Raw genomic sequence first — 19992 nt, forward strand, 5'->3', positions numbered from 1 at the left:
CGTGTCGCCGGAAGTTGCGTCAATTTTTGACGTTATTTTGCGCCAAAAATGTCGGCGTTCCGGATGTAGCGTCATTTTTGGCGCGAAAAAATATGGGCGTCGCTTTTGTCTCCACATTATTTAAGTCTCATTTTTCATTGCTTCTAGTTGCTAGAAGCTTGGCATTTTTTCCCATTCCTGAAACTGTCATTTAAGGAATTTGATCAATTTTGCTTTATATATATGTTGTTTTTTCTCTTACATATTGCAAGATGTCTCACGTTGCATCTGAGTCAGAAGATACTACAGGAAAATCGCTGTCTAGTGCTGGATGTACCAAAGCTAAGTGTATCTGCTGTAAACTTTTGGTAGCTATTCCTCCAGCTGTTGTTTGTATTGATTGTCATGACAAACTTGTTAAAGCAGATAATATTTCCTTTAGTAAAGTACCATTGCCTGTTGCAGTTCCTTCAACATCTAAGGTGCAGAATGTTCCTGATAACATAAGAGATTCTGTTTCTGAATCCATAAAGAAGGCTATGTCTGTTATTTCTCCTTCTAGTAAACGTAAAAAATCTTTTAAAACTTCTCTCCCTACAGATGAATTTTTAAATGAACATCATCATTCTGATTCTGATGACTCTTCTGGTTCAGAGGATTCTGTCTCAGAGGTTGATGCTGATAAATCTTCATATTTATTTAAAATGGAATTTGTTCGTTCTTTACTTAAAGAAGTACTAATTGCTTTAGAAATAGAGGATTCTGGTCCTCTTGATACTAATTCTAAACGTTTGGATAAGGTATTTAAAGCTCCTGTGGTTATTCCAGAAGTTTTTCCTGTTCCTAATGCTATTTCTGCAGTAATTTCCAAAGAATGGGATAAATTGGGTAATTCATTTACTCCTTCTAAATGTTTTAAGCAATTATATCCTGTGTCGTCTGACAGATTAGAATTTTGGGACAAAATCCCTAAAGTTGATGGGGCTATTTCTACCCTTGCTAAACGTACTACTATTCCTACGTCAGATGGTACTTCGTTTAAGGATCCTTTAGATAGGAAAATTGAATCCTTTCTAAGAAAAGCTTATCTGTGTTCAGGTAATCTTCTTAGACCTGCTATATCTTTGGCTGATGTTGCTGCAGCTTCAACTTTTTGGTTGGAAACTTTAGCGCAACAAGTAACACATCATGATTCTCATGATATTATTATTCTTCTTCAGCATGCTAATAATTTTATCTGTGATGCCATTTTTGATATTATCAGAGTTGATGTCAGGTTTATGTCTCTAGCTATTTTAGCTAGAAGAGCTTTATGGCTTAAAACTTGGAATGCTGATATGGCTTCTAAATCAACTCTACTTTCTATTTCTTTCCAGGGTAACAAATTATTTGGTTCTCAGTTGGATTCTATTATTTCAACTGTTACTGGTGGGAAAGGAACTTTTTTACCACAGGATAAAAAATCTAAAGGTAAAAACAGGGCTAATAATCGTTTTCGTTCCTTTCGTTTCAACAAAGAACAAAAGCTTGATCCTTCATCCTCAGGAGCAGTTTCAGTTTGGAAACCATCTCCAGTCTGGAATAAATCCAAGCCAGCTAGAAAGGCAAAGCCTGCTTCTAAGTCCACATGAAGGTGCGGCCCTCATTCCAGCTCAGCTGGTAGGGGGCAGATTACGTTTTTTCAAGGAAATTTGGATCAATTCTGTTCACAATCTTTGGATTCAGAACATTGTTTCAGAAGGGTACAGAATTGGTTTCAAGATGAGACCTCCTGCAAAGAGATTTTTTCTTTCCCGTGTCCCAGTAAATCCAGTAAAAGCTCAAGCATTTCTGAATTGTGTTTCAGATCTAGAGTTGACTGGAGTAATTATGCCAGTTCCAGTTCCGGAACAGGGGATGGGGTTTTATTCAAATCTCTTCATTGTACCAAAGAAGGAGAATTCCTTCAGACCAGTTCTGGATCTAAAAATATTGAATCGTTATGTAAGGATACCAACGTTCAAGATGGTAACTGTAAGGACTATCTTGCCTTTTGTTCAGCAAGGGAATTATATGTCCACAATAGATTTACAGGATGCATATCTGCATATTCCGATTCATCCAGATCATTATTAGTTCCTGAGATTCTCTTTTCTGGACAAGCATTACCAGTTTGTGGCTCTGCCGTTTGGCCTAGCTACAGCTCCAAGAATTTTTACAAAGGTTCTCGGTGCCCTTCTGTCTGTAATCAGAGAACAGGGTATTGTGGTATTTCCTTATTTGGACGATATCTTGGTACTTGCTCAGTCTTTACATTTAGCAGAATCTCATACAAATCGACTTGTGTTGTTTCTTCAAGATCATGGTTGGAGGATCAATTTACCAAAAAGTTCATTGATTCCTCAGACAAGGGTAACCTTTCTGGGTTTCCAGATGGATTCAGTGTCCATGACTCTGTCTTTAACAGACAAGAGACGTCTAAAATTGATTGCAGCTTGTCGAAACCTTCAGTCACAATCATTCCCTTCGGTAGCCTTATGCATGGAAATTCTAGGTCTTATGACTGCTGCATCGGACGCGATCCCCTTTGCTCGTTTTCACATGCGACCTCTTCAGCTCTGTATGCTGAATCAATGGTGCAAGGATTACACGAAGATATCTCAATTAATATCTTTAAAACCGATTGTTCGACACTCTCTAACATGGTGGACAGATCACCATCGTTTAATTCAGGGGGCTTCTTTTGTGTTTCCGACCTGGACTGTAATTTCAACAGATGCAAGTCTCACAGGTTGGGGAGCTGTGTGGGGATCTCTGACGGCACAAGGAGTTTGGGAATCTCAGGAGGTGAGATTACCGATCAATATTTTGGAACTCCGTGCAATTTTCAGAGCTCTTCAGTTTTGGCCTCTTCTGAAGAGAGAATCGTTCATTTGTTTTCAGACAGACAATGTCACAACTGTGGCATACATCAATCATCAAGGAGGGACTCACAGTCCTCTGGCTATGAAAGAAGTATCTCGAATTTTGGTTTGGGCGGAATCCAGCTCCTGTCTAATCTCTGCGGTTCATATCCCAGGTATAGACAATTGGGAAGCGGATTATCTCAGTCGCCAAACGTTGCATCCGGGCGAATGGTCTCTTCACCCAGAGGTATTTCTTCAGATTGTTCAAATGTGGGAACTTCCAGAAATAGATCTGATGGCGTCCCATCTAAACAAGAAACTTCCCAGGTATCTGTCCAGATCCCGGGATCCTCAGGCGGAGGCAGTGGATGCATTATCACTTCCTTGGAAGTATCATCCTGCCTATATCTTTCCACCTCTAGTTCTTCTTCCAAGAGTAATCTCCAAGATTCTGAAGGAATGCTCGTTTGTTCTGCTGGTAGCTCCGTCATGGCCTCACAGGTTTTGGTATGCGGATCTTGTCCGGATGGCCTCTTGCCAACCGTGGACTCTTCCGTTAAGACCAAACCTTCTGTCACAAGGTCCTTTTTCCATCAGGATCTGAAATCCTTAAATTTAGAGGTATGGAGATTGAACGCTTGATTCTTGGTCAAAGAGGTTTCTCTGACTCTGTGATTAATACTATGTTACAGGCTTGTAAATCTGTATCTAGAGAGATATATTATAGAGTCTGGAAGACTTATATTTCTTGGTGTCTTTCTCATCATTTTTCTTGGCATTCTTTTAGAATACCGAGAATTTTACAGTTTCTTCAGGATGGTTTAGATAAGGGTTTGTCCGCAAGTTCTTTGAAAGGACAAATCTCTGCTCTTTCTGTTCTTTTTCACAGAAAGATTGCTATTCTTCCTGATATTCATTGTTTTGTACAAGCTTTGGTTCGTATAAAACCTGTCATTAAGTCAATTTCTCCTCCTTGGAGTTTGAATTTGGTTCTGGGAGCTCTTCAAGCTCCTCCGTTTGAACCTATGCATTCATTGGACATTAAATTACTTTCTTGGAAAGTTTTGTTCCTTTTGGCCATCTCTTCTGCCAGAAGAGTTTCTGAATTATCTGCTCTTTCTTGTGAGTCTCCTTTTCTGATTTTTCATCAGGATAAGGCGGTGTTGCGAACTTCTTTTGAATTTTTACCTAAAGTTGTGAATTCCAACAACATTAGTAGAGAAATTGTGGTTCCTTCATTATGTCCTAATCCTAAGAATTCTAAGGAGAAATCGTTGCATTCTTTGGATGTTGTTAGAGCTTTGAAATATTATGTTGAAGCTACTAAATCTTTCCGTAAGACTTCTAGTCTATTTGTTATCTTTTCCGGTTCTAGAAAAGGCCAGAAAGCTTCTGCCATTTCTTTGGCATCTTGGTTGAAATCTTTAATTCATCTTGCCTATGTTGAGTCGGGTAAAACTCCGCCTTAGAGAATTACAGCTCATTCTACTAGGTCAGTTTCTACTTCCTGGGCGTTTAGGAATGAAGCTTCGGTTGACCAGATTTGCAAAGCAGCAACTTGGTCCTCTTTGCATACTTTTACTAAATTCTACCATTTTGATGTATTTTCTTCTTCTGAAGCAGTTTTTGGTAGAAAAGTACTTCAGGCAGCGGTTTCAGTTTGAATCTTCTGCTTATGTTTTTCATTAAACTTTATTTTGGGTGTGGATTATTTTCAGCAGGAATTGGCTGTCTTTATTTTGTCCCTCCCTCTCTAGTGACTCTTGTGTGGAAAGATCCACATCTTGGGTAGTCATTATCCCATACGTCACTAGCTCATGGACTCTTGCTAATTACATGAAAGAAAACATAATTTATGTAAGAACTTACCTGATAAATTAATTTCTTTCATATTAGCAAGAGTCCATGAGGCCCCTCCCTTTTTTTGTGGTGGTTATGATTTTGTATAAAGCACAATTATTCCAATTCCTTATTTTATATGCTTTCGCACTTTTTTGTCACCCCACTTCTTGGCTATTCGTTAAACTGAATTGTGGGTGTGGTGAGGGGTGTATTTATAGGCATTTTGAGGTTTGGGAAACTTTTCCCCTCCTGGTAGGAATGTATATCCCATACGTCACTAGCTCATGGACTCTTGCTAATATGAAAGAAATGAATTTATCAGGTAAGTTCTTACATAAATTATGTTATTTGTGTGTGTGTGTATATATATATATATATATATGTGTGTGTGTGTATATATATATATATATATATATATATTTATTTGTGTATATATATATATGTGTGTGTGTGTGTATATATATATATATATATATATATATATATGTGTGTGTGTATATAGAAATATATATGTGTGTGTGTATATATATATATGTGTGTATATATATATATACAGTATATATGTGTGTGTGTATATGTATATATATATATGTGTGTGTGTGTATATATATATATATATATATGTGTGTGTGTGTATATATATATATATATATATATATATATATATATATATATATATATATATATATATGCTTTATTAAAAACAAAATATGTTAAATAAACGTAAACATAAAAGAGATTGTGTAAAAAAAAATAGCAAACAATGTACTTATTTTCTTGCACTTAACATTTCTCATTGTAGTCACTGCCCTCTGGGAGATAAGAGAGGAGACTTAAAGGGACAGTACACTGTAAAATTGTTTTTCCATTAATGTATTTTAAATTACTTGTTATACCAACTGCAGAGTATAAAATATTTGAGAAATTCCATTTTCTTGCTTATTTGTGTATATGAAGTAGCTGATTTTGTGCTTTGAAACCACAGCCTATTACAATGGGTTGTGATATCAAATCTCGTTATGTTCTAAGTTTGTGTAAACAGACTTGCTTCCTTATCTTTTATTTGGCTGGAACACCAAAGCTCAATACATAGAGAGAACAATGGAAAATGATAATTTTATTACTTAACTATCCTGCATCCCACTGAGAGTGTAATCTCTTCTGCTGGCTGTGTATACTTGGGCTACTCAATAGCCTATACTGTTCAGTATAGGTGGCGATTCCACAGGCTAAATCAGCTATTTCAAATGCTGAAATAGAAGTAAAGGAGCTACTTGCAACCAATTTAATAAACTCTAGCAGGTTAAAAGGATCATTGGGAATAATTTAAAGGGGAGAAAAATGTTGTGTGAACTGTCCCTTTAAAGGGACATGAAACCCAAATTTTGATTACTCAGACAGAGCATAATGTTTTAAACAACGTTTCAATTTACTTGTATTACCTAATTTGATCAGGAGCTAGTTGCTGATAGGTGGATGCAGATATATATATATATATATATATATATATATATATATATATGCCTCTTGTCATTGGCTTACCAATATGTTCAGCTAGCTCCCAGTAGTGCACTGCTGCTCCTTCAATAAAGGATACCAAGAGAATGAAGCAACATTTTTAATTGAAGTAAATTGTTAAGTTGTGAAAAAATGTATGCACTATCTTAATCATGAAAGAAAAAAATGGGTTTCATGTCCCTTTAAGTTGCATTCTACCTCTTATGAGCATGAGGGGTATTTGCATGGGAGCGTAGAGAGAAGGGCTATGGGCATGCCAGGGGGTGAGTGTGTATGTGTTTATAAACAGCATCCGTGAGTAAGTGTATATACAAGTGTGTACATTTGTCAGTATATGAGTGCGTGTGTATATGCACATGCGTGTACTCATGGTAAATGTATACTAAGATATATATATATATATATACATATACGTATATATATATATATATATATATATATATATATATATATATATATAGTTAGTGCAGCATTACAGTGGGTGCAGACTCTTATGCAGTATGCTGCGCACACATATGATATTATTATTATTATTATTATTATTATTATTATATAATTAATCATAACTTAATGTAGTCCAGAAGACTAAATGTGGTTTTGAGACATGGCTGAGAAATGTTTTTGTGAAAGAGAAGATCAGTATTTTCATTATACATTACAAAAATATTACTTCTATTGTTATGATTTGTAAACAATAATATTAGTAATAACAATATTATTATAACAACATATTACTGTAGGTATAAAGTTTTGCACATAATCATAATATATGCAAGGTAGAGGTGAGCGCCAATAGAAGGCTGAGGGTAGGGTGGGGAACGCTAAAATAGGCTAAAATTAGCTGATAGAATGTAAAATTAAAAATTACAAATTTTTTTATTCCATACAATAATTATAATAATAAAAAAGAACAATATACACTGATAGTTGTTCATGGATCCATGTTACAAATGGTAGCAAATTACAGTGTTAGGTAAAATACAATACAATATAATAATAAAAACAATTGTAAATACTGATAAATTCAGTGGCTGATGATATAGCCTTTTATGCTGAGTATCTGTTAAATGATTAACACCTTGGTTGAGTCCAGTAAGTGTAAGATGCTCCTGGTAGATAGTGTAGGGTTAATTGTAATCCAATATTGTGCAGGAGAAAAAAGTAGCAAGATTTGGGTGTGATCAGTGTCCAATACAACAATTTAGAAAAAAGTGGTAGAAAAAATGTGTGTTCACTCTATGTGATGAAAAAATGATGATAAAAAATGATGAAATCCCTCCAAAAAAATGTTATAAAAAAATGAAAAAAGGTGAAAAAGGATAAAATAGGATAAAAAAATAGTGTCAATTTCGAAATCCGAAGTCTTGATAAAGGCCAGAGGTATATGGCCGAAACGCGTCGACAGATCTGAGTAAGCATAATACTGATATATCTATTGTACAGATTGCATATATTAGAGTATTGTTTGTTTTCTTTTTTTCAGGATTTTTTCTTTTTGCATAATCTTATTTTTTTCAAAACATTGCATCAATACTGAACCACTGATTGATTGATTTGCACTGACATCACCAACATCACTTCGGATTTCGAAATTGACACTATTTTTTTATCCTATTTTATCCTTTTTCACCTTTTTTCATTTTTTTATAACATTTTTTTGGAGGGATTTCATCATTTTTTATCATCATTTTTTCATCACATAGAGTGAACACACATTTTTTCTACCACTTTTTTCTAAATTGTTGTATTGGACACTGATCACACCCAAATCTTGCTACTTTTTTCTCCTGCACAATATTGGATTACAATTAACCCTACACTATCTACCAGGAGCATCTTACACTTACTGGACTCAACCAAGGTGTTAATCATTTAACAGATACTCAGCATAAAAGGCTATATCATCAGCCACTGAATTTATCAGTATTTACAATTGTTTTTATTATTATATTGTATTGTATTTTACCTAACACTGTAATTTGCTACCATTTGTAACATGGATCCATGAACAACTATCAGTGTATATTGTTCTTTTTTATTATTATAATTATTGTATGGAATAAAAAAATTTGTAATTTTTAATTTTACATTCTATCAGCTAATTTTAGCCTATTTTAGCGTTCCCCACCCTACCCTCAGCCTTCTATTGGCGCTCACCTCTACCTTGCATATATCTTTTACACATTGGGCACGCTAGGGTACCCATCGAGGAGAGCTAGAGGCATCCCCCACCCCCCTTCCCCACCTGTTCTTTGCGCAGGATATACACCACCTTTATTCATAATCATAATATACATGCTACACAGACATATATTTACCCATACATACACGTAGCATGCATCTATTGATATGTAGTTACATCCATTTATGCATACATTTAACATCCCTACATACATATTTATATACATACAATCATGTATACATATATACATCCTTATATACATACATTAATGTATACATACATACTTATATACATACATCCTTATATACATACATCCTTATATACATACATTCATAGTTACATACATACATTCCTACATAATGTGAGTCATGTCAATAAAATTATCTACCCTGCCACACTCAAGATGAAGCCCATGCATTTTTTTCTTTTTCTTTTTTTGTCACGCTAATCTCGCGAGATTTGTAGCCTTTGTAAGCCGCCTCTCCAATGTCTCCGCCCTCTTTCTCGTCCTGCTTCTCAGCTGGTTGAGGTGCAACTATCAAATCGGTCGTCCCGAATCCGGGTTCATCCGACACCAAAACCGGTCTTCAGTGAAGCGGACGGCGTTTAATAACCTTCAGCCATGCCTCCTAAATTTGATCCCAACGAAATTAAAGTCGGTACGTGAGTCGATACTGGGAAATATGGCCCGGGAAGCCGAGCCCCCCCTGAACAGGGCTTCGGTCCGCCGGCCAGGCCTCAGCACTGCAAGAGACACCCTGTGGTTCTAACGGTACTTGTCCTCTGTAGCCTCTCCCGGTATCAGGCCTGGGGTATATGCTGCTCTGCCTAGGTATAATACTGGGGTTATCTGTATACGGGCATCTTATACCTGACCAAGCATATACTTCTTGTTAACTGACCCATGCACGTGCATCAACCATATTTATACAACGTGGAATATTCGTGTGTAAACTTTCCACGCGCAGCTGAGTTTCTTGTGGCATTTAGTCTGATTTACCGGTATTTATGCGTTGTTTTTATTTTTTTTGCTGGTTGACTGCTGTAATCTACAGGTGTTATGGAAATATGATCTGCTTTATGCTTGAGGGAATAGGACTTTTTTTTTTTTTTTTTTAAATCCGGTCTTACATTTTTCTCCAGTGCTTGTGTTACAGGAGTGAATACAACCATGTATGTGCAAATGATCGCCATTACTATAGTGGCATAGAGGAATGGTTTAAGGGGACCTTCTACTTTAGTTTGTTTTAACCCCCCCCCCCCCCCCCCCTGGCTTTTTTATCAATGATTTATGTACTGGAGATTATGAAAAATAATGAAATTATTTATAAATAGCTTATTTTGTTTAAAATGGTTTTTGCCAGTTAATGCCACCATGTATACAGAAAATCGGAACACAAACTTCTTGGATAATTTATAAGCAAGATGCATCAATCCAGGTCCTAGTGTGGGATGCATATTAAGGTTTTTCCTTTCAGTATTGGCTGTTCTGTCACAACAGAGAAGGCATTTGTGTATCGGAAATATATATGGTTGTAAGATGTTATGCTGTTTCTGCAAGCTCAGCTTATTTAAATTGGCATGATTTTAACGATTGATGCTTCAATGAGCCAAAAAAAAAAACTCTTTAAAATACAAAACTATATTTAAAAAGATTGATCTACGATTAACCACATTAACATGTTTTAAAGTACAATGTCCCTTTACCGGTTTGGAACACCCATGTGGGTCTAAGACTTTAAGGGATCGAAACCCATTGTTCATTTTTGATTCAGATGTAGTATACAATTTGAAGCAACTTTCCAAATTCTATTTTTGCATTGCTCTTTGGGTATCTGGTTTTGAAAAGCATATGTAGGTAGGTGCAGCAATGCACAGCTGGGAGCAGCTGCTGATTGGTGGCCTCACTTTTGTCTCACAAGATGTGTTCAGCTAGCTCCCAAGAGGTGCACTGCTGTTCAATTAACCAAGGCTGTCAAGAGAATGAAGCAAAATTTGATAATAGATCTAAATTGGAGAGTAGTTTAAAATTCTATCTTCTGACTAAACTGAAAGAACCCCCCCCTACATTTGTGAGATACATTGCAGGGTTTCAGTTTTCCATTCCCTGCCCTGTGTAGGCTTATCTTTGCTTTGAAAAAGTGTATGCTAATATACAAGTAATTGTCTCTTAAAGGGACACTAAACTCATTTTTTTTTTTTTTTACTTTTGTTATTCAGAGCATGCCACTTTCTAACGTTACTAGTTTTTTTCTTCGTTCTCTTGCCATCTTTATTTGGAAAATAAGGCATCTAAGTTAAGCAGCGGGACTATTTTTGGTTCAGATCGCTGGACAACGCTCGTTTATTGGTGCTGTCCAATCAGCAAGGACAACCCAGGTTGTGAAACAAAAATGGGCCTGATTCTAAACTTACATTCTTGCTTTTCAAATAAAGATAGCAAGAGCATGAAGAAAAATTGATAGGAGTAAATTAGAAAGTTGCTTAAAATTGCTGCTCTATATGAATCATGAGAGAGAAAATTTGGGTTCAGTGTCCCTTTAAGTTATGAGCAGGCAGTCTCTCAGCCACCCGCCACTGTGCCAGTCTGATTCCCGTGACTTGGCTTAGTCCAGTGGTGTGCTTATAACAAACCTCTTCTTAGGAAACAGAGCTTTTTCTTTATGGTAAAAAGTCCTGTGCCGAAAGATTGAGAACAGTTTACTGTAGCCAGGCTTTACTTGTGTTCCATCTGCTTAACTGATCTCTTGAATAAATCAAATGTATCTTTGTAGTTTTCCTTAGATGCACTGGTGGTGAAGTGGGAGCCACTTCTGCTCTGGCCCCTAAAATCGGACCTTTAGGTTTGGTAAGTGATACTTTACAAACTGCATACCCTCCAACTCCCCAGTCCTGTAAAGTAGCTGATTTCTTTCTATGTGAGTTAATTTGATTTCTTTCTTCTTTAGTCTCCCAAGAAAGTCGGTGATGACATAGCCAAGGCAACCGGTGACTGGAAGGGGCTAAGGATCACTATAAAACTGACTATCCAAAACAGACAGGCTCAGGTAAGGACTGGGATGATAGCTGCTTGAAAGCTGTAGATTTGGGTACTGTAAAGCCACCCGCCACTATACTAGTCTGTAATTGGTGACTTGGTATATTCCAGTGGTGCGCTGAGAATAAAACCCATCTTAGGAAACAGTCTCCTTCTTCATGTGAGGGCCACTGTGCCGAAAGACTGGGGACATAAGCTGTAATGGCATCCTTACTTGAATCGTGTTTTTTTTTTTATACTTTGACGCATACTTATGCCATTTGTTTCTGCAGATAGAAGTGGTCCCCTCTGCATCCGCTCTGATCATCAAGGCACTGAAAGAGCCTCCTCGTGACAGGAAGAAGCAGAAGAACAGTAAGTGTTCCTGATGTCCAGAATAATTCATTTGTGGTTATAGGCTGAGTGTATAGTTTCAGCTTAAAGTAATTGTAAGCTTTAATCAATTACTGCCCAATATGTAAAATTGATCTTTAAAACAGCAGCACCTTTTGAGTTTTGAAAGACTTCATTTTTAAAATATTTACCGTGGAGTGATGGTAAACATGCCGTTCCTCTGCCTGAACCCCCACTGTATTTAGCAGATTGATGACTAATCCAGTTTCCTCCAATTGTTGCATGCCCCACAAGATGGCTGCCAGATGGGGCACACAATGATTGGAGGAAACTGGTTTAGTCCTTTATCTGTACAGTATGAGTTGTGGGCGGAGGAACAGCACAATGTTTACTATCACTGAATGGTAAATGTTAGTCTTACAAAATGTAATGAATTAAAGGGTTTTTAAAATTTTATATACTGGGTAGTAATTGGTTTACAATCACTAGCATTAAAAGGGCTACATTGTACATTTTTGTGTACAGCCACCCGCCACTATAGCAGTTTAACCATGGCTGTCTATAATCCAGTGGTGTGCTGAGACTAAATACCATCTTAGGAAACAGGTTTGATCTCCATGTGATTGAACTTGTGCCGAAAGACTGGTGACATGACACTGGCACAAGTCTGTATGAAACTGTTCACTAATGAGTCTTAAACGTAGGCTTAAGTTAAATTTACAAATATAGCTTGATTAATGTTTGTCATCTAGGCATTGGATTTAAAAAATCAATAAATTGAGCAGTAAGAGTTTGTTGGTAAATTAATCAGTGTTCTCCCAGGACCCTTTATAGTGACACCCAGTTTATTTTACTGACCACCCGGCTAAAATTTTAAGCTAAAAATGAATACCCAATTTTTATATTAAATTTAAATTATGCAATTTTTGCTTTGGATAGCAGAATATGATAGAAAATATTACACTGCTGCAACGTGGTTTGCTATTTTCTGTAGAGAACACTGAATATTAAAGAAATGCAAGATGTAAGCTTGTAGGCCAGAGCTTAAAGGGACATAATACTCATATGCTAAATCACTTGAAACTGATGCAGTATAACTGTAAAGCTGACAGGAAAATATCACCTGAGCATCTCTATGTAAAAAAGGAAGATATTTTACCTCATAATCTCCTCAGCTCAGCAAGTTCTGTGTAAAAAGTTATACTCAGCTGCAGATAAAAAAATAAAGAAATGAACAGCAGCCAATCGGCAGTGCTGAGGTCATGAACTATTTTAATGTGATATCATGAGATTTGACTTAACTCTCATGAGATTTCATTGTAAACTTCCTTACACTGAATAGGGAAATAACATGAGTGCACAAGGCTCATCCCTTTGGCTGTCCTGGGACAGACATACTTATATGCCTCTTAGAAATTCTTTACAATGGGATGTGGCTACTGAGGAACTTTTGAGGTAAAATATATCTCTTACTTAGATGTTCAGGGGATATTTTCTAGTCAGCTTTTTACAGCTATACTGCATCACTTTCAAGTGTTTCAACATTTGGGTATTATGGCCCTTTAACAAATTATTGGAAACTTCTAACATTAAAACAGCCATGATGTCACTCATAGATTTTACGGTTTGCAGCTATTTCTAGAATACTGGTGATATCTTAGGTTTTTGTGAAAAATGCAGGGAATGTGTCCCATGCTGTGTATAGTTTGAGTGACACCTGTCACTAGATGGCAGATATACTAAGCACTGTACTTCTGTTATAGTTAAACACAGTGGCAGCGTCACCATGGATGAAATACTCAGTATTGCTCGTCAGATGAGGCACAGATCCCTAGCCAGGGAGCTCTCTGGTAAGTAGTTTTATTCTTTTAGATACAAACATTGTGTGAGGTTAGATGTTTACATTTAATTGTGTATAGTCTAAATATTAATGCTAAAATACTTGTTGAATCTGCAAATATGCTTCAGATAAAGAATACAATTTATAAAGTTTCCAATTACTTCTATTTTGCTTTTCTCATTTGTTGAAGAGATATCTAGGTAGCGTGCACACATCTGGGGCACTGACAGGAAATAGTGCTCTTGCTAATGTTAAACATTGTCGCCAAACTGCAGCCATATAGTACTGCAGCCAGGTGCACGCTCCTGAATTTACCTACCTGCTCTTAAACAATGGATGGCTACTAAGAACACAAATGTCATAATAGAAGTAAATTGGAAAGTTGTTAACTGATCTGAATCATGAGAATTTTTGGTTGTTGTGTGTCCCTTTATATTCTGTAGAATGGTGTCCAATAGCTTATGCTACACATTTAAATATAGATATGAAATTCAAATATTCTGCTGCCCACTAAGTCATTTTTAAAATATTTTTTTTTTTTTGCTAAAGTTTTGAATGGTAATAGAACAGCGCTCTCCCATATGGCACTCTTTATATCTCGTGCTGATTGACAAACATTCAACTGATTGGAGAACAGTTCGAACCTTTAGCTCAAAGAAAAAAATGGAAGTGGGTGGCGGAGCATGGGGTATTTGAATTTCATAACTCAAAGTATACTAGTTAATACCTTACATGTTGGTGAACTTTGCAATATACATTAGGCTCCTAAAACTGAGAACCTTGGCTTTTTGTAAGTGCATATTTTACATAATACTCCAAGCCGAGCATGGAGTTTTCCCAGATTCCCTAACTAGCTGAATTACAGCCAAGGAGTTGCTGGTCAACAGAATGTCTGTCTGTCTGAACTATGTAATGGGAACAATTGAGATGAGATATTGAAGTTATATGCAAGTGAGCTAAAATCACAGCCCTACCTGTTCTGCTCAGTAATACTGCTGTGCTGTTTCCTAATTTCACTGTGCACCTAGTTACCACGGCAATAAAGTATCAGGCTTCTACACACCGGAGCTGAAAATGAAGCTTCACACACTGCTCTGTGAAATGTCAGGGGGGGAAAAATTACATTAAAAGTGGGCAATTTGTAAAATTATACAATTGTTTAAACATTTTTGGGAATGTAATAGATGTGTGAAACCTAATCTAAAAATTCAGACAACCTACTTCCCTTACAATAAATTTACCATCACTTTTAAACCATTTTTTGTTTGGAGGAGCCAATTCCAACTCAGAGTAGACAAGTGTTTGGAGTTCAGCAGAAAAAAAATAAACTTGCAGCAAGATAACAAGCATTACACTATAAATTTTGGGACTGTAAAAAGGACAGTTGCAAGTCTCACTGGTTTAAAGTGTTTGCTGCGGTTTAAAATAAAAAAAAAATAGTTCCTAAAGGGACACTGAACCCAAATGTTTTCTTTCGTGATTCAGATAGAGCATGACATTTTAAGCAACTTTATAATTTACTCCTATTATCACATTTTCTTCTCTTGGTATCTTTATTTGAAATGCAAGTTTAGATGCCGGCCCATTTTTTGGTGAACCTGGGTTGTCCTTGCTGATTGGTGGATAAATTCATCAACCAATAAAAAAATGCTGTCTAGAGTCTAAACCAAAAAAAGCTTAGATGCCTTTTCAAATGACAATAGCAAGAGAACAAAGAAATTGAGAATAGGAGTAAATTAGAAAGTTGCTTAAGAGTGCATGCTCTTTCTGAATCACAAAATAAAAAAATTGGGTTCAGTGTCCCTTTAAGAGATTAGGTCTTTAAAGGGACTGTCAAAATAAAACTTAGGATTCAGACAGCATGCAGTTAAGAAATTTCCCAATATACTTTTCTCTAATTTGCTTTATTCTTTTGGTGGTCTTTGAATAAATCCAAGTAGGATGACGGCACCTCAGACACGTGCATGTTTTTAGCGCACTGCAACAATATGCCATAGTGCTTAGATGTGCACATTCCTGAGGCTCTACTAGGTTTATTCAACAAAGGATACCATTCTAATAAGTAACTTAGAAGTAAATTGCAAAGATTAAAATGACATGCTTATACTAGTTTAGTTTTGACATTACTATCCTTAAACTGTTTGGGGTTTTTTTTCTTCTGCAAAACAGAATTTCATATGGTGTCCCTTTAATTCTCTGTTTGCACATATTGTCCAGTAATCATGGGTGCTTGTTTGCAGGGACTGTTAAGGAGATCCTTGGAACAGCTCAGTCTGTTGGCTGCAATGTAGATGGAAGACATCCCCATGATATCATTGACGATATTAACAGTGGTGCAGTGGAAGTCCCATCCGTAAGTAATTGTAACTACAATATTCTCTAGTTGGCTCACTAAGGCCTCATTTGTAAAGGGAATATGTAGTGTAGTTGCTATGTTAATACTAATAAATGTTGTTGCTTTAAAATACAGTAAGTCAGACTTGCAAGGTAAACCATGCAATATTAGTACATTTAAAGGGACAGTCAACTTTAAAATGTGTTAAGATAGATAATCCCGATATTAGCCTTTCCCCAGTTTTGCATAATCATCACTGTTATAAATACTTTTTTTTATATTTTTTTGCCTTTTTATCTTAGTACCTGCGAGACTTGCATTTTAGCTAGTCAGGGCTGACTCATAACATTGTGCTCACTCATGGAGAGTTAACTATATGGCTCACATGAGCTAGCAGTGTCTAATGGACTGTCATGGCAACGAGACAGCCTTTTAGTGCTTAGAAACTAGCATATGAGCCTGCCTAGGTTTAGCTTTCAACAAAGAATATTTAATAAAAGTAAATGAAAGTTTTATAATTGTTTGCCCTATCTGAATCATGGGTTTAATTTTGACTTAACTGTCTCTTATTAAAATGGGGTTGTATCTGAAATTGCACAAGGCAGGAGAAGGGACATGTTTGACATGGTTAGAGTTGACATTTTTTTTCTTTTTTTTTTTTTTTTCCCCAGAGCTAAACTCATGGAGAGGAACAAACTTCAATAAAAAAAATTTAAACTGATTTGTGTCTTAGTGATTTACTAAAACTCAATTGCAGACACATTAAGAGGTGGATGAAGAAACCAGGGCAAAGTGCACAGCGCTATAAATACTTTAATGATTATAGGTTTTAAAAATGGTCAGGCTGTGTAAAACGTCTATTTCCCTATGTTATGGCTACAGAAAAGCTATGTAAGAGTAGTCTGAAAAAGCCAGGGGGGGTCAGCCCCTTTTTTTATGTTCCTTAAAGGAACATGAGAGCCAATTTTTCTTTCTTTCATGATTTAGAAAGAGCATGTCATTTTAAACAACTTTCTAATTTACTTATATTTAATTTGCTTCATTCTCTTGATAGCACTTGTTGAAAAGCATATCTAGATATGATCAGTAGCTGCTGATTGGTTGCTGCACCTAGAGGCCTTGTGTGATTGGCTCACATGTGCATTGCTATTCAACAAAGGATATCTAAAGAATTGAGCAAATTAGATAATAGAAGTAAATTGGAAAGTTGTTTAAAATTGCATGCCCTATCTGAATCATGAAATATTAATTTTGACTAGACTGTCCCTTTAATCTGGAATGCTGCTGGTCTTAGTACACTGTCCCTCAAAGATGGACTTTGCATTGGTTTTAGATCAGCTACATGACTAGTGTTCTATTGGATATTTACTGAAACGTCAGCTGCTCACACATTTGCAACCAATAGAACGTTACTATATTTTTAAGAAGCGGATTACAAGTGGCAAACACTGATTGAATGACCAATTACAAGGCTGGCTCAGTAACTCAGTTCGGCAGAGAACTGCAAACCAGACATGATTTAAAAATGTAATGAAAAATCACAGGCATGGATTAGAGTCTTGTCAGTAATAAAATAGTTCAGAGTGCAAGCGTGTCCCACAGGGCTTCTGCTGACCCCAAAATATCCACAAGGAAAGAGACTGCAGCACTTCTGTTTATAGCACAGGCTTGCTCATTTATTAGGGTGGTATACCCAGAAAGACAGACATTTCAAGTCACGGGACCCTTACTCATGCTACCAGAATACTATACATCAGACATCCTCAAATGTGGCCCTCCAGATGTTTTGGAGCCACACTTCCCATGATGCTCAGCCAGTATACCAGGGTCAAGTTTGAGAATGTCTGCTATACATAATGACCTTAACCTTCAGATTTACTACACCTGTTGCATCGTCATAGCCATGTAGAATATACAGCACACCTCTATACCTCTATACATTGCCACCTAGTGGTTACAGAAAATAATTTAACATGAATATAATTTTATTTGCTTATTAAAAGTATAAGCTAATTTAGAAAATAAGCTAATTTAAATCGCCCAAAAGTAATTACTTATGATTTACATTCCTGTCAATTTAAACATATAAACATCTTTTATATTTTTGGATGTATTTAAATATTTTGTCACAATTATGTAGTTTCATTAAACGGATGTTTCAAAAGAATTGGCATGCAGTTGCATGATTATAAGCATGCGCACAAACTCTAGTAGCTATTCAGAGCTGAAGATTAGCCTTGTATAAAATGTTAAAGAAACTGGTTGTGCGCATGGACTTGCTTTAACATAGAGTACAAGGCTAATTTTCAGCTCTGATTAGATACTAGAGGATATGCACATGCTTAGAATTACATTCCAAATGTTTTGAAACGTGTGTAAGGTAGTTATTTTTAATAGAACACCAGCATGCCACTTGCTGTAAAAAATGGAATTGCACTATTGTCTATGCGATTTCAAGGGCTGGTATTGGCTCATGGGGGACTGCCTACACTGCTAGGCACGCCCCCAGTTCTGTTCTTGTAGGATGCCATAAGGTAGGGCGGTTCCATGCTGTCCTAATGGCATTAAAGACCAGTGCTTGGTAGTCCTGAGGGCATGAAGAGGTTAAGAGCAGCTATGTTGGTGTAACTTACAAGCATTTTCATAGCTTTTTTTATTAGAACAACTTCAAAAGGGTGTGGTTATTTAGGCGTTGCTGGCTGCACCCTCATCAAACACAACAGGTGCACAACTAAAGATTTGCAAGTATCAGAGAATAGTACATTACATTTTTAATGAAATTCTGTTAATATTACATTGCCATTTTTTTTATTTGTAAATCACATTTTATTAACATTCATATAGCATAGTACATGTTTGTGATAAATACAAAACCTAATCACTATCTTATTGCTGATGGTATGCTATCAGTCAAAATTTAACACATTGTTAGGCAGATGATATTTTCAATGCAAACCTTAAAAGGGAAAAAGAAAGGTTGTCAGCCAGTCGCAATTTTTCCTATGTGTGGGAGCCTTAGAGGAGAGTATGGTAAATCCTTAACTACTATTGAGGGAATCAAAGGCTCTCAATCTACTCTATCACCTCCCGTCCCACCATTGTGTCCAGATAAAAAAATGCTTTGTGTGGTACCTCCGCTGTCCCATGTCATTCCATCCCATGTCTGTGTCAGCTCTCCTGTTGTCTGTATTCCTTAACCATATGTGTCAACCGACCCCATCATGCTTCTTGACCATTCAGATTAACTTCTCGACAATGTTAAACCTTCCTTGTCTATCTAAACATATTTATTTGTACCTGACTGATGGGGAGGGCTGATGTGTTCTCACCGAGGGAGGTGAAAAGGACAGGTCACAGCAGTTATCTGAATAGTCGGTCAATTGTCATTCCCAATAACTTGTGTATACCCTATGTTGGAGTGTGCTAAAGTTAATACACAGTGCCTCCTAAAAGGCAAAGACACTAGTAGTGACCGGTATACTAAAAATATAATGTATATAATATATTTTGGATTTAATATGCTACATATAGTTTAATATACAAGCAAGTTAAAGTGGATCCACTAAAAGTTAACAATAGAATGTGTATAAATCTCTATTAAAAACAATGCAGTTGTAGATAAAACCACAAATAGAATACAATCGTTATCACAAAATAAAACAGCAGTCAACTGATAAAGCTGGTTAATGGTATAGATGATTGGTAAAGATACATAAAATCATCAAATCAATGAGTAGGTGTCCTTGAATATGTAAGTCCCAAACTTTAAAATCCTTCCAGAGATAAAAGTCCAAAATGAAGGTTCTAATTAGTTATCCTTAAATATCCCTCGATAAACGGTGGAAGAGGATGAAATATGTGAAAAAAGGAGAATCGTGATGATATTAAAATAAAAAAAAATATATAAATATCCAAAAATCCTGAAAAAATGGTGTGGTGGAAATAGCGTGGTAAAATAAAAAATGTGTACACAAAAAATATATATGCTAAAAAAGAAAAATGGTGATATATAAAACTTGATCCAAATGGGTATTTGATATG

The 19992-nt window shown here is 36.2% G+C and overlaps 1 protein-coding gene and 3 non-coding genes across 4 annotated transcripts; all 4 read left to right on the forward strand.

Moving 5' to 3' along the window:
* The first annotated feature begins 8891 nt into the window (after nt 1–8891).
* RPL12 (ribosomal protein L12) lies at nt 8892–16672 on the forward strand. Its single transcript, XM_053695996.1, has 7 exons — nt 8892–9065; nt 11181–11254; nt 11355–11453; nt 11716–11797; nt 13540–13626; nt 15857–15969; nt 16623–16672. The coding sequence occupies exons 1-7, from the start codon at nt 9029–9031 to the stop codon at nt 16626–16628; spliced, it is 498 nt and encodes a 165-aa protein (XP_053551971.1). The 5' UTR covers nt 8892–9028; the 3' UTR covers nt 16629–16672.
* On the forward strand, nt 10977–11107 carry LOC128643285 (small nucleolar RNA SNORA65). Its single transcript, XR_008399804.1, has one exon. It is a non-coding gene; the product is annotated as a small nucleolar RNA SNORA65 (small nucleolar RNA).
* LOC128643286 (small nucleolar RNA SNORA65) lies at nt 11510–11638 on the forward strand. Its single transcript, XR_008399805.1, has one exon. It is a non-coding gene; the product is annotated as a small nucleolar RNA SNORA65 (small nucleolar RNA).
* On the forward strand, nt 12305–12430 carry LOC128643284 (small nucleolar RNA SNORA65). Its single transcript, XR_008399803.1, has one exon. It is a non-coding gene; the product is annotated as a small nucleolar RNA SNORA65 (small nucleolar RNA).
* Nucleotides 16673–19992: the final 3320 nt, after the last annotated feature.

The sequence above is a fragment of the Bombina bombina genome, chromosome 12 (genome assembly GCF_027579735.1).
Source record: "Bombina bombina isolate aBomBom1 chromosome 12, aBomBom1.pri, whole genome shotgun sequence".
Taxonomy (NCBI): domain Eukaryota; kingdom Metazoa; phylum Chordata; class Amphibia; order Anura; family Bombinatoridae; genus Bombina; species Bombina bombina.

Coding starts and splice junctions, on each gene's coding strand:
- RPL12 (XM_053695996.1), top strand. CDS start 9,029: ATGCCTCCTAAATTTGATCCCAACGAAATTAAAGTCG. Junction 11,454..11,715: donor TCCAAAACAGACAGGCTCAG/GTAAGGACTGGG, acceptor TTGTTTCTGCAG/ATAGAAGTGGTCCCCTCTGC. Junction 13,627..15,856: donor CCTAGCCAGGGAGCTCTCTG/GTAAGTAGTTTT, acceptor GCTTGTTTGCAG/GGACTGTTAAGGAGATCCTT.